The sequence below is a fragment of the Sinocyclocheilus anshuiensis genome, unplaced genomic scaffold, assembly GCF_001515605.1.
Source record: "Sinocyclocheilus anshuiensis isolate Anshui unplaced genomic scaffold, SAMN03320099.WGS_v1.1 scaffold1568, whole genome shotgun sequence".
NCBI classification, from domain to species: Eukaryota; Metazoa; Chordata; class Actinopteri; order Cypriniformes; family Cyprinidae; genus Sinocyclocheilus; species Sinocyclocheilus anshuiensis.
The window spans coordinates 148,151-162,581 of NW_015554307.1; the positions used below are offsets into that span (position 1 = coordinate 148,151).

General features: G+C 37.8%; 1 protein-coding gene across 2 annotated transcripts in view; it reads left to right on the forward strand.

Moving 5' to 3' along the window:
• The first annotated feature begins 283 nt into the window (after positions 1-283).
• The window catches only part of LOC107671348 (connector enhancer of kinase suppressor of ras 2-like), a 106,030-nt gene continuing 91,882 nt past the window's right edge, over positions 284-14,431 (forward strand). For both annotated transcript variants that reach the window (XM_016464245.1, XM_016464244.1), the window contains exon 1: positions 284-710. In XM_016464245.1, coding sequence (XP_016319731.1) covers positions 647-710 — 64 coding nt within the window. In that variant the 5' untranslated portion in view covers positions 284-646. The remainder of the gene's footprint in view (positions 711-14,431) is intronic.

Sequence of the window (14,431 nt, forward strand, 5' to 3'; positions counted from 1 at the left end):
TGAAGCAGGGCGAACCAGCGTGCCCTCATTAAAATGAATACGGCCGAAAGCCTTTTATCCTCGTGGGAAATAAACCGAGCGCGCGAGTCAAATTCACTTTGCCGCACCACCCACAGGAGGAGCGCGCGCCCAATTGAATCAACGTTCGCCGCCGCTTTTGGAAGCGACGTTCACTTAAGTCCCCGTGGGTACGCCGCTCATTTCTCTCTGTCTTACTCTACATACCCACTAGTCCACATCTGAAAGGTACAGACCCCTAAAGAGGAGAAGAAAACGAAGGGAGGGTAAAGGAGAGACTGCAGTTGGTGCATGGCATGAAGACGCGAATGTTGGGGACCCGGCTGAGCATGGCACATTATACCAGGATCTGAACTGAAACGGGGACCTGGTTTGGGCTCTTAGATATGGGTGTTATATTAATAAGAAACCCTTGAGCTTGCAGGAGTAAAGGGTTAGAAATGCGCTTGATGTCGTTCGGTGTGACGCTTTTGGATGCGCAATTCTGGATGGGATGAAATCGCGTAACCGGGGGCCAAATCTAGGCGCTTAACGTGAGACCACCGACCTGAGCTTCCCAGAGCTGCGTTAAACCACATCTTCTGCCCCTCGGAGCCGTGCTGAGGGGACAACCACAGAAAGTTTCGCGATGGCTCTCGTCATGGAACCTGTTAGTAAATGGAGCCCCAGTCAAGTTGTGGATTGGATGAAAGGTACGTGATGCGTTTTGCTCCCTAAACCCGCAAAGTCGTTCTAATCTAATGGCGCAGTAGCCAAGGAAAAAGATTATTTGATATGTCAGATCATTTATAATCTAGTTGGGCATTCTTGATGTCTTTTTCCCAAGTAGTGAAGGGTACAGGTGTCTGATGTTAATAATGGCAATCAGGGTGTGAATTACTGTAGGCTATGTGTTGGGAGTCTGACCCTCAGTGCAACGACTTGAAGGAAGTCAAAACTAACGTCTTAAAAGTCAGCATTCCTTAACTTGTAACTATTTATAAGTTTGTGTTTCAATTAGCGTTTTCAGACAGCGGTCAGTATCCACAAAAGTTATTTTACAAGTTACTCGGAAAGCACTATATAGCCGCTAGCGAACCGACGTCCCGTTTGCCTCATGAAGAGGTAACCATAGCAACAGTTCGCTGCTCGAGCGCTTTCCGTTATGGTATGGTACGACAAAACACGATTAATGTAATTATTTCTCTCTTTATAATAGATTTTAACAAATGTATAAGCTTTTTGTTTCAAATGTCTTTAAAATAGTTGACGGTTAGCTAGGGACACTAGTTAGAAACGTCGACAGAAAATTACTGACTGAAATTCCTTTAAAAAGTCAACCGCACTGAAAGCTATAGATTAATACATATCAAATCACATAATTCAGCCAACAAAAGATATTTAGCGACTTATCTACAATCATGAGAATTTAACGTTGTTATGGCACATCAAGAAGCTTTCACTCCGAATCGCTCGACACCAGCAGTAATGGGAGTGCTGGTCACAGAACATCAAAAACCACCTTTATCGTTATTAGATGATTTTATGGGGGTCCTTAAATGTGATGTGAAGCAGCTTCCTCATGTAGGCTATAGCTGAAGAAGAGAAGCAGAATCTTTGATGCGCGGAGGCGGAGGGGGCAATTACGCACCTTCTCTGCTCTCGTGGGCGTGGGCGGCGTGTCCAGATTCGTCATCACAATAACAAATCGAGCAGTGAGTTATCGAGGTTGTATGACAGGATTCGAGCGCGTCCCAGTGGGATAATGATTCACAGATCTGTGATATAAGGCTTGTTATCAGATAACAGACATAAAATTGTCCTTCATATTATGTCTTCGAGCGAATATGTAATGACGAAGTAGAAATATGCGAGAATTGCATTAGGCTTTCTGCATTTGCAAATAATGAAGGTTATGAAAGCAGCATATTGTGCTACTTTATTCGTTTTTTTTGCACTGGTTCACTGGAAACCTCGGATGAACTAGGCCTACTATAGACTTTGGGGAGTAACATCCCCCTATAGGGCCTATTCATATTACTGACACAGAGTTTGATTCTAAAATGAATACATTTGGTCCCCCAATCCTGAATATGTGGTCAAAGCTTTTATCCTCTCATTAAATGATGGATTTTTGCTTGTGCATGTGTACTAGAATTATGCAGTGTTTGTGTCTTGTCATTTGTGCGTCAATGTGAGCGTCTGTGAGGAACAGCTGAGAGACTAACCATCAGAGCAGGACTGTAAAGAAGGGATATTTGCCCTCATTTTGGATTCAAACTGTTGTGTGTACCACATTAGCGGACTGTAATTACATTTATTGTTGTGCTCTCTATCAATTTGTCTCATCATTCATCCATTCAGGCTTGTACTTATTAGCTATAATATCTACATAGACCTAGTGGCTTGATACTGACCCTCATTTACTGTCCCAATTACAAGCACATAACCTGCAAAAGATAGAGCTGCTAGAGTATTTTACCTGCTTGTGAAGAGCAGATTAATTTAATAGCGCAGCTAATGCAGCTTACAGAGAGACAGGATGTAGCTGAATCATTCTGGTTCAGGCTGAATTGAAGTGGAGGCCTATGTGTGTGTGTTGGAGGGGTACATATGTACATGAGCTTTAGGTCAAACTGCATCTGTGACTTATAGCAAATCTATTTTTCAGATTGTGACTCAGAGAGTCAGTGAGTGTTTTGAACGATGCCTGTACATGCTGCGCACACCCCCAGGCCTACACATTACACTCAGCACACCCCCTCTATGGCCCTCTCTAAATGCCATTTTTAAAGTCTCGCTAATGCTGGAATGGTGTATTGGTGCTGCCTGGAGTGGCACAAACTCATTTACTTCAGAATCAGCAAAACATTTGGAAGAGACCACTGAACGGTGGGAGGGATGTCACAAACAGCTTTGTCTGTTCTCGACGACACTTTAAAGTGATCATGTGGACACGAGACCAATTTTGTCCATCTTGCAGAGCCAGAAATGATATCCAGCACTTGAAAACAAAAATCAGACTTTAGGCCAGTTCACACCAAGAACGATAACTATAAAGTAGGGCTGTCAAACGATTAATCGCGATTAATCACATCCAAAATGAAAGTTTGTGTTTACATGTGTGTGTACTTTGTACATTTATTATGCATATATAGCTTAAATACACACATGCATGTATATATTTAAAGATAAATGTTATATTTACATATAAATTATAAATAACTATAAACGAACGACATGTAGGTGAGTAAATGATGACAGAATTTAAATTTAAATTAAATATACATTTCAGACATATAGTATGGATTTTGGTCGAACTATATGGCTTCAGAAGTCTTGCCGAGAAGAGAGTGGCGTGTATTTGATTAGCCTGAGATGTGGAAGCTGTCTGGGGTAATTGAGATCAGACTGTGATTAATATGCATTTAATAAGAGGTGTGGAGCTGAAAGAACAGAGACGGAGAAGGGTCGTGAAAATGAAGATGCAAGCAAGTGAGACGTAGTGCTAGGACTGATTATTGTTAAATGGAGGATTCCTAAGACTTGCATTTTTAATGCTCTTTAATGAATATATTACTTTTCTATGTTTAATTGTTGTGGTTTCTCAGAGCCATGCTGGGCTTTTTAATAAACAGTGGTTAGGAAAGATGAGGCTGAGGATACAGCAGGACATTTAATGGTACATCAGCCTGTACCCTGGAGACTTACAAGATTTAACAGAATGATTTTCTCTGTTCTTAAATAGCATGGCCTCAGTGTCTTGGTTAAAAGGTTACTATCAGCAGATGTCGCAAACCAATAAATGACAATGTGTTTGCTTCGGTGTGCGACTGTTTGCAAGAGCTGCACAGTTTGGTCAGAAAGATGTCAGATATTGTGTTTGTGATTTAAACAGCAATATTGTAAACCTATTGCTGATGCTTACATAATCAAAATCATATATAATTTTAATTAAAAAATAATTGCAAATAATAATATAAATTATATAATACATAATTATAATACATTTTTTAATTTTGAGAATTATTCATCACACCATGCTGTTTTGACTAGAAAGATGACAGAAAGATTTAAGTTAACTTAAGAAATATTTATTTAAATATGATAAAATATTAAAAAAACGTAAAATCTATTAACAAATGTGGATAATGTATTATTTTATTATTATTAATATTATAATAATAATTATTATTTTAACTGTACAAATATTTTAATATTTTGCTAAAATTCAGTAGTTTCATGTATTGAATGAAGTCTCATGTTCCACTGCTGAGCATTCGTGATGTTTTGCAATCATTGAAAACTTGAAGCACTTATTATGACATAATATCGCAATTTGCATAGAACAACTTAGAATTACTTAACCTAAATTTGTATATTTTTGTTATAATGATGACAGATTTTAGTTTATGGAAACATGACCTTTTAAGTTCAGTCAAGGCATTTCCTTGGAAATAATGAAGCCAGCTGTGGCCTTCATGTCCTCACTTTTTAAGGATCGAACACCTTTTTTTTTTTTTTTTAGTTTTTTCGGAATGCAACAGCTGGAAACACAGCTTTAGGGTGTCTGTGGGTGTGTATGACTGCTCCTTCCTCTTGATTAGCTTTCTGACCGCGGGGCTTTAGATCTAATCAAGTTCTGTCACATCACTGCAGCCTCACAAACTCTGATAGACAGCAAGTCTGCTCTTTCCATCGCTCTATCTCCAGTTCTTACTTTGTTTCTCCTTTTCTTGCTCTTTCCCATAAGTGCTATGTATAATCATCTCCTGTGGCTACCAGTGTGCATCACTTTCCATGAATACAGTATGCTTATTTAGTAAAAGCATCAGAGACACAAATCCCATATTTTTTATTTTTTTTGTAAGAAGTATTAGAAATGTTATGTAACATAAAATTTACCTAACATGAAGCTATGAGCAAAACTTTGGTGTTGACTGTACTCATCAAGCTCAACCACTAAATCCTGTTATCTAAATTATTGTTCGAAAAAAACTTTTTTCAGGCTCTTTTTTTATATGTCTCATGCCCTATTTGTAGAAAGCGCCATGTATCTGCTATGCTGGCCAACACATTCCAGAGAACAGAGAAGTAAACATCTCAGCCTCTGATTGAAGGCCCGCCTCTGATGCCAATGCCTCCATCTCTGTAAAGATTAGGGTGGAGCTCTTTGGCTGAACTAAAACCAGCCTCTGTGGTTTCCCAGTTAGACTGTGGTCCTGGTCTTGCTGTGCTTTTGTGGCTTGTGGTTTTACTGGGAGGCAGCAGTGCTTCAGATAGAGTCATTGAGGGAGTGTTCAATATAACCGACCGACGCTGGGAGCAGTGCACTAGAGCCTATAAATCTGCTGATGAACCATTCAAGTCCTGAATCAGTACCTACTGAGATATTTTGGTATCAAAATCAATTCGACTGCGAATTGTTCATCACACAGATGCAGTGATGAATAGATAAAATGACTGAGTCAGAGCTCTTTTATAGTTCATTAGACTCTGTTGTGTTCAGTTAAATATCAACTTTGTCTCAGATTTTCCTTTGGAGAAATAAAATAATATTTTTGTAATATATTATTGAATAATAATAATAATAAAATGATGTATTATTATTATATTTAAAGAAAATTAAATTAAACAGTTATCGAAATACCGTAAGTCTATAAATCTATGTGACAAAAATGTGAATAAAGTGAAAAAATGAAAAAAAGTCTGAGAGGCTGGCAGTTATGCTCATTTAAAGGAGACATATTATGCCCCTTTTACAATATGTAATATAAGTCTCTGGTGTCCCCAAAATGTGTCTGTAAAGTTTCAGCTTAAAATACCCCACAGATCAATCAATCAATCAATCAATCATTTTATTTCGGTCCTCACAGACAACTTTTCACAAAATAAATAAATAAACATAATTACCGAAAAAGGTGTAGGCTGAAGCCTTGCTTATTATGCCTACCCTTTATACACAGTTAACTGATGAGCGACACTTTTCACTAAAAAATACAAGATAAACATGTTACATATTTAATACTTTAGACACTTTACAAATACCATTTATGTACAGTACAAACAATTTGGGGCCTAACACCGAAGATCATTTATTATATCATTTTGAAAATGCCTGTTTTAAGTGGAAGCAGAAACACTCAGTTTTTCGGGCCTGTCTCTTTAAATGCAAATGAGCTGCTGCTCATATGGTTTTCGGAGTGCACACATCTGAAGCACACGGACAGAAAGGGCCTGTCACAGCACGTGAGTACTAAACTAAGTTCTCATTCACACAAGTTTATGTTAAAAACACACATGAGTTACAAAAACAGTCGGTTATGTCTGTGAAGGTAAACAGTTGGGAAAGAAATCGCATATTTATATTAGATCTGTATATTAAGTAACAACAGCGCCGTGGGTGGAAACGTGGAAAAGTCAGATTTTCATGATATGTAACTTTTAAATATCAACTTCATCTCAGATTTTAAAATTCCTTTGGAAAAACAAAGCTTGAATATTTCTGTAATATATTATTGATAATAATAATAATAATAATAATGTATTATTTTATAAAAAGACAATTAAATGAAGCAGGTGTCGAAATACAGTAAGACTATAAAACTATGTAACAAAAATGTGGATAAAAAAATGTCTGAGAATCTGGATATTATGGTCATTTAAAGGGATCATCGGATGCGACATGCACTTTTACAAGTTGTTTGAACTGAAATGTGTGTTGGCATTGGCAGTGTGTGTACACAACCACCCTATAATGATAAAGATCCACTCGGTGTTTTTTTTTTATCTCGTTAAATAATTTCCCCTCTCTCATATCAAGCCATTCTCAGATGCCTGTCTGTGTGACGTCACACAGACCCAGGCCCCTCCCATGATTGTTGATTGACACTAGCTGTTTTACTTTAGACCCGCCCTGATTGAGCTGTCATCAGTCCGCCATTGTTTCGATGCCGGAGCAGGAGTAGACAAGAATGGCTCCTAAGCGATTGAGGTGTTCTGTTGTTGGATGTAATAATGAACATAGCAGTCGTCATTTACTCCCGACATCTGAGCCGCTGAAGACGCAGTGGATTACCTTTGTTTTTGAAGGGAATGCACCCCCCATGCGTTTATGTTCGCGCGAATCATTTGTAATCCAGCTTCACCTACAGATGAAGTGAGTATAAAGTTTTTTTTACGTAGCAGGAGTAGACAAGAATGTCTTCTAAGAGATTGAGGTGTTCTGTTGTTGGATGTAATAATGAATTTAGCATTCGTCGTTTACTCCCGACATCTGAGCCGCTGAAGACGCAGTGGATTACCTTTGTTTTTGAAGGGAATGCTCCCCCGATCTACATAAATGCGTTTATGATCGCGTGAATAATTCGTGATCCAGCCTCACCTACAGAAGAAGTGAGTATAAGGTTCTTGTTTATGATCGCGTGAATCATTCGTGATCCAGCCTCACCTACAGAAGAAGTGAGTATAAGGTTCTTTTATGAATCTTTGCAAATCGCCTTTCCTAATAACATTCTAGTTAGCAAGTTCCACGGCTAAAGTAAACAGTCTCATGAGAATGGCTCGTCAGGGTGAGCAGAGCTCATTAGCATTTAAAGGAACATGCACTAAAACGGGTTGCTGAAAACAGAGCTGATTTTGACAGGGTAAAAAGGGGTGTTGTTTTACACTACCATTGAGAAATTTTACCCAAAGTATGTTATAGACTTTTCATTAAGACCCTAAAGAGTCATATCAGCTTGTGTAAAATGGGCATCTGATGACCACAAGGCATAACACTCTGGTTAACAGAAAAGAACTGGGTTCACACACTACTAGTCTTTCAGATCGCTCTGAACACAAAACAAACTCCCAAAGAAACATGGAATATCAAACACGTATATCAACTTGTGGAAAATGGGCATCTGATGACCCCTTTAAATGTCAACTTTGTTTTTAGATTTTTTCCTCAAATTCCTTTCTAAATTCCTTTGGAAAAACAAAACTTGGATATTTCTGTGACATTATTTAAAATGAAATAAAATAAATAAAATCTTTGTTTCAGGTTTTTCCTTGAATTCTTTTGGAAAAATAAAACTTGAATATTAATAATACATTATTACATAATAATTATTTATTATTATTAAATAAAAAGTAAAACAAATGAAACCATTATCGACATACTATATAGGATATATAGAATATTTATGGATGGAGAAGCTGAATACAGCATTATATCATGCCTGTCTATGGGAAACAATTGAGATATTATAGAGACAGCTTTTTTGTTTTCTTCCCCTTTAGCTGCTACATGCACATAGATCTAACGATTATATATAATTCAAAACACTTCAAGAGTTTCAGCTCATTCGCTTTGAACAAAAAACCTGAACTAATTTTCCTTCCCAGCATTCTTCGCTTAAACTTTTTATTTTTTACCAATCGAGCAGAAGAAGAATCGCAGCTTCAGCTGAAATATCTTGACAGAAAGATGAAAGACCACGTAACGGCATGTCTCTCTCTCTCCGCTTCACACCGTCATAATTGATTGTCATGTAGGAAGGTGCATTAGCTGCTTTTTTAGGACGCTTGCCTGAAATGAGACACTGTCGTTTTGGGGCGTTCAGCTCAGAATGGTTTGGTGCATTCTTTGATGGTTTATGAGGTTAAAATTGAGTGGAAAATGTATAGCACACACTTATGGAGGTCATCTGAGCATATGTATACACACACACACACACACACACACACACACACACACGTATCAGGCTGTCCAACTAAGGAATTTTGGGGATTCCAGGCCTGTCTTCGGGGTGTGTCTTAAGGGAACACATGAATATTGTATTTCATATGACATGTGGCGGAGCTGGGGAGGATTGACTGCGTGTGTGTGACAGAAATACAGAAATGGTAGAGTGCGAGAGGAAGAAAGCGAGGTTAAAGACCTTTGAATAATAATACACACACACACGCAGAGCTGTAGCGCTGCGTCCTGGGCTGCAGCTTCGAGGGGCGGGTGTGTGGCTTGGCTCGGGGTGACTCTTCCCTCCTGTGAAAAAGTGTAAAAGTGTGTTTGTGTGCTGTCAGTGGGTGTAAAGGGTGTGAGTCATCTCTGAATCACTTTATAGAACTGAAGAACCGCAGTATAGAGAGAAATATTCAGCAAAACACTCCGATACAGTATGTACTCGGTAAGAGACTGTACACGCTGCGCTGTTTCCCGTCTGTCAGAGCTCACATTTGTCCTGGACGGTGATCTGAAGATCATCTAAGGAATGAAACCACAACAACTCTTCAGAGGCCGCTCGCAAAAACAGGCCAAAGCTGCAGAGTTTTACAGATGGGAGGAAAACGGTGATGCTCGCTATCCTCTTGAACAGTTGTTTCATGTCTGCAGGGAGGAGAGCATCTGTTAGGAGACAAACTGGGTGGGGAACACCTGGGCTCCTCTGCTGATGCTCTGGATTCAGATCGTTACTCAAGAGTCAGTACCTGAGAGAGATCAGAAACAGGCTTTTAGGCGGTTGATGTGAAAATGGGATTCATGAGTAGGTGTTGCTGCTCTAGATCCATTAGAAGAGGGACTACAGAGTTTGTCTGTAATGTTGTTGAGTCTGTGATGCTCCGAGTCAGATTTGTTATCATACTCGTAGGAAAGAGAAGTGGCAAATGCAATTTTAATATATCCTGAGTGCAAAATGGAGACTTACACCTTCATAGATTTTCTTCTGAGAAAAAGACCTCAGCAATTTTGTGTGCACTCTAAAAACTTAAATTATGATGTACTAGGCCTATTTTTTTGGGTAAAACATCTAAAATGATTAAGTTGAAAGAAAGCTGTGAATTCAGCTAAGTATACCTTATGAATTGAATAAATGAAAGAAAAAAAGATCTTAAGGTCTACATTTGGTGCGAATAAGCCCTATAAATCCTAATACAACATAACATTAAACATTGATAAATATCCTCTTATATTAATTTTGTGCAAAAACACAAAATAATACTTTCAACATTTGCTCTCCTTATACAGTCTGTATCAAAGCATGCTGGGAATGTCAGATTTCCATCTTTCTTTGCGAGTGATTGTTAAATGTGTCCAATAAATTTACAACTAATTTCTTTGTTGATGTTAAAGTTGGTGTTAAAGATGAAGAATATTTATGGAATGAGGAATAATTGTAGTTTTAATCAGGATAATTTCTCCATTCCCATATATTTTGATTGAAATTTAACAAAAATGTTATGAATATCTTAATAATATAGTAAATAATATATAGTACATTTTAGACAAAACTATTGATTTTTTTTTTTACATTTATCTAACTCAAACAATCACTTAAGTGATAATCAGATTTTACAAAGGTAGTCTAGCTATATTTTTAGTGTAGTAATTTTCTGTATTTTCTATAATCTTCTATAGACTTACAGAAGCTCTCAAACTGCACACAGAAGATAAAATCTGCAATCAGAAACCAGAGATTTCAACATGATCTCAAACATTTCTTGTTAAATTCAGAAAGCGTTTCAGAAGAGATCTCAGGAGTGATTTCAGATTTGCCAAGATTATGGAATCAAAAATCAGAGATCTCAGTATGAGCTCATATATCCTAATTCACAGTATGTCGAAGTGTTTGGGGAATTTAGCTGTTGAAAATATAACATTTCAACTCATGAACAAAATGACTTGAATAAATAAATCTTTCAAATGAAATTGAAAGATCAAGTAATTGAAATGATCTTCCCATTACTAGTTTATACTTCAATGAAACCTAATTAACAACTCAATTAAGTCTCCTGAAAAAGAAACGTCTGACCTATTACATTTTGTGAGGGTTCTTATATGGTTACCGTAAGTATATTATTTCCCATGCATTAAAACCTACACTCATCCTTCCATTTTCATTGCAAGGAAGGTGAAGAGATAAGAGGAAACAATAGGAAAGTGGGATTGGAAATGATTCAAACTCAGGATGCCTGTGTGCATCGTGTGTCAAAGCATATGCACACTTTTTTCTCAGATAAGTGCTCTAGAACAAGCTGATCTGAAGAACCTATAATGTAGCCTCAAGAATGTTACTCTGAAGACCATATAACCTCAAGAACATAAAGAACATAACAGTTATATTTTGTTCAAAACCACAGAGAAGAAACTAATCTAGAATAGTGTGTTTATTTTGTTGTAGAAGACTGTATTTATGAACATTCAGTGTTGGCCCAAGAACCAGCCCTTCAGCTCTCCTACTCCAGCAGAGGCTTGAGGCCCAGCTCTGCACAGCTGGACGGCTCATTTTGAGACAGGGCTTATTTAACTGATGAATTTCTCATCTCCAGAAAGTCCCCTGTGGCTTTGAGATTAAGTGATGGCAGAGGAAGGATGATTCAGTGATGGACACACACACACTTTTGGAGCCTCATCGCAGGTGGTGTCATGACAGAATGGCAAAAAGCCTGTGTAGGAGTTCACAGCTGATTCATGGGTATTCTTATCCCATCCTTTTGCAATCTGTGTTCATGTTTCTTTTCAGGGATGTTACACCTTTTTTTTAACCGTAACTAGGGCTATATTCACACTGCAAGAATTAGTACTTAATTCTGATTTATTGCTTATATCCATTTTTTTTTTTTGACTCCTCACATTATTAACATTATTATCAGATTTGAGTGTGGACTGGTCACAGTGGCAAGTAGCATGCTGTCGTACATGGAGGCCACTGAAGTCAGTGTTTACGTTTCATTTAGGGTGACATACCGTGGAAGACAGCAATTTCATGTGCAGGTAATAAGGAAGACGAGGATGAGGAGAAAAGTTTTTCTTGTATATTTTCCCCACAAGTTTTGCATTATAGAGCTGTCACTGACTCACTGTACTACTAATGAGTTCTAACACCTCACTGTACCTCCAACTGAGTCTCTCCAGCTGACTTCCATATTAACCGACTGATGAAAAAAACTTCTGGTATGTGAAATCTTTGGAGTGACTCCTGTCATCTAGAGTGACAAAAGTTGCATGAATTCCGATAAGACTGTTCAGACTGAGGTTGCATTGTAAATCATATGGAAATGGCCCAAATCATCAAGGCCCAAGCATCAACACTTGCAGTGTGTACGTAACCTAAATGAAGCAATGTTACTAACTTAAATACACTATTCAGTAGATTGGCAGTAGCTTAGTGTATATTTTCCAGAAACATGCTAACTTTCCCAACAAGCAGTTTTGTAACATATCAAGGTGCTACATCATTGCTTTTTTGACGACAGTCTCTTATAGCTTTCAAAGGTCTGATTAATTTCAGTGAAATAATCAGTTAAAATTATTCAATGATTTGTTTGAGTCCTTGTGAAAATACAGTAAAAGTGAAAGATTATTACAATTTAAAATTATAGTATTTAAAATGTCATTTATTCCTGTGATGGCAAAGCAGCAATTACTCCAGTCTTCAGTGTCACAACATGATCTTTCAGAAATCATCCAAGCTGCTTTTTCTGCTCAAGAAACATTTCTTATTAGTAACACTGAAAACAGTTGTTAATAAATATTAGCAACTGCTTAATATTTTGGTGGATTTTTCAGGATTCGTTGATGAACAGAAAGTTCAAAAGAACAGCATTCGTTTGAAAAGATTAAAAATGTTTTTATTAAGTATATATTAAAAAAGATATCCCTCCCCTTTAAATGGCATCAGTGTGCTTATCTTGGTTTTCTTTCTAAACTTGTTTGTAGCTACTGTAACTATGATTTTTTTTAAAAGTGTAGCTTGAGATTAGTTTAACTACTTTAAATTATATATATCTTGTAGCTTTGAAATCAACAGTTTCGAAATAGTTACCCTATCACTGCTATCTGTGTACCATTAAATTGCACAAATCACCACAGTAGCCTTAAAACAAATCAGGGAAACACTATGAGTTTCCCATAAGCTTTTGAGCACTTTGTGGCCTTGAACGGTTGTCACGACAACCCTTTCAGTGGTCACCAAGTCTGCATAATGCACAGCACGGCTGCCAGAAATGAGATGAAGAAAGAAGATGAATAGAATATTGAAGGAAGAGCACGACTAAATGACATTACTTAGACTGCATCTGGGAGAGTTGGGAGGGTTCCTAATATCAGTAACTCTAGAGCTTTTTACCAGATCGTTTTATCTACATTCAATGACGGGAAGCCGGGGAGGTGTTTAATATGTGTCATATTTTAAGTACTCAGGCTAAACTTTTTTCTTTATATCCTTTTGGCCCATTTTCTGGAATTTTCTCTCTCTCCCTGCATTTTTACTGTGCTACCTGTCAGAAGAGCAGGCTGTGTGCAATGAATAATGCACTGTAACAGAGCGAGGCTATTCTAATACCCCTGCATGACGGAGGGTTTGCAGAGACAGCAAGACAGTGGGTCTGTTCAAGACAGAATATATGATCTGTAAATAATACCTCAGAATCGTTAATAAATCCACTACAGTGATGAATTATTTGCAAGCTGCTTGAGTGTAAGCAGGGGGCACCTTTGCTGTCTGATAACAGTGTGTCTTCACTGCTGCTCTGTGCGTCTGCTCATTTAAGTGTGTATTTCTTATCTTTTTATCTGTTCTTCCATGTACTGTATATTTGAATGGAACAATATATTGGTGGAAGCGGATTATTTTTTTTGAAAAAAAAAAAGTGGAGAAAAATGTTTCTTTACTGTATTGGATTACAGTCATATGTCTGTCTTTATAGTACAACAGAAGGTTAATTCTTTAGTAATATGACTCTAAAGGGGCTTGAGAAAGAATCTAAAGGAAAAATAAGGTCTCTGGAACCCCAAACATAATGTACACTACTGTTTTTTTTATTTTTTTTGAGGTAAAGAAATGAACTTTTTTTTCTGCAAGAATGCATTAAATCAATCAAAAGTGATTTAATATAGACTTTCCATTTCAAATAGATTCTGTTCTTTTGGGCTTTCTATTCATCAGAAATTCCTGAAAAAGAAATAGTCATGGTTTCCACAGTGATATTCATGTCACGACACACACACAAGGATAACAGGAACTAAGGAGTGAGGAGACGAGGAATATACAAAAACAGTCTTTAATCCATAGAACACAGGGTACATCAACACTGGAGACAGCAGGAAACACATCCACGTAACGAGTAGACCAGACAAAAGGGAAACTGAACAGGCAGGAACTTAAATACAAGGGTAACGAGGATAATAACTAGACACACCTGGAACAAATTGGAACATTCAGGACAGGAACAGGAAGGACCAAATAATGGCATGGAAACACATGGGGAGCAAAACACACACAAAACAAGGAACAAAGTCTGACATCACTCCCCCCTCCCGGAAGGAGTGTCCCGCGCCATACAACATCCAACGGGGAGGGTGGGTGGGCACTCTGGAGGCCTCTAGGAGCAGGGTTACCGGACGGAAGACCTCCAGGGCGGTGCCCATTCCGGGACCCACAGCGGAGGAGGG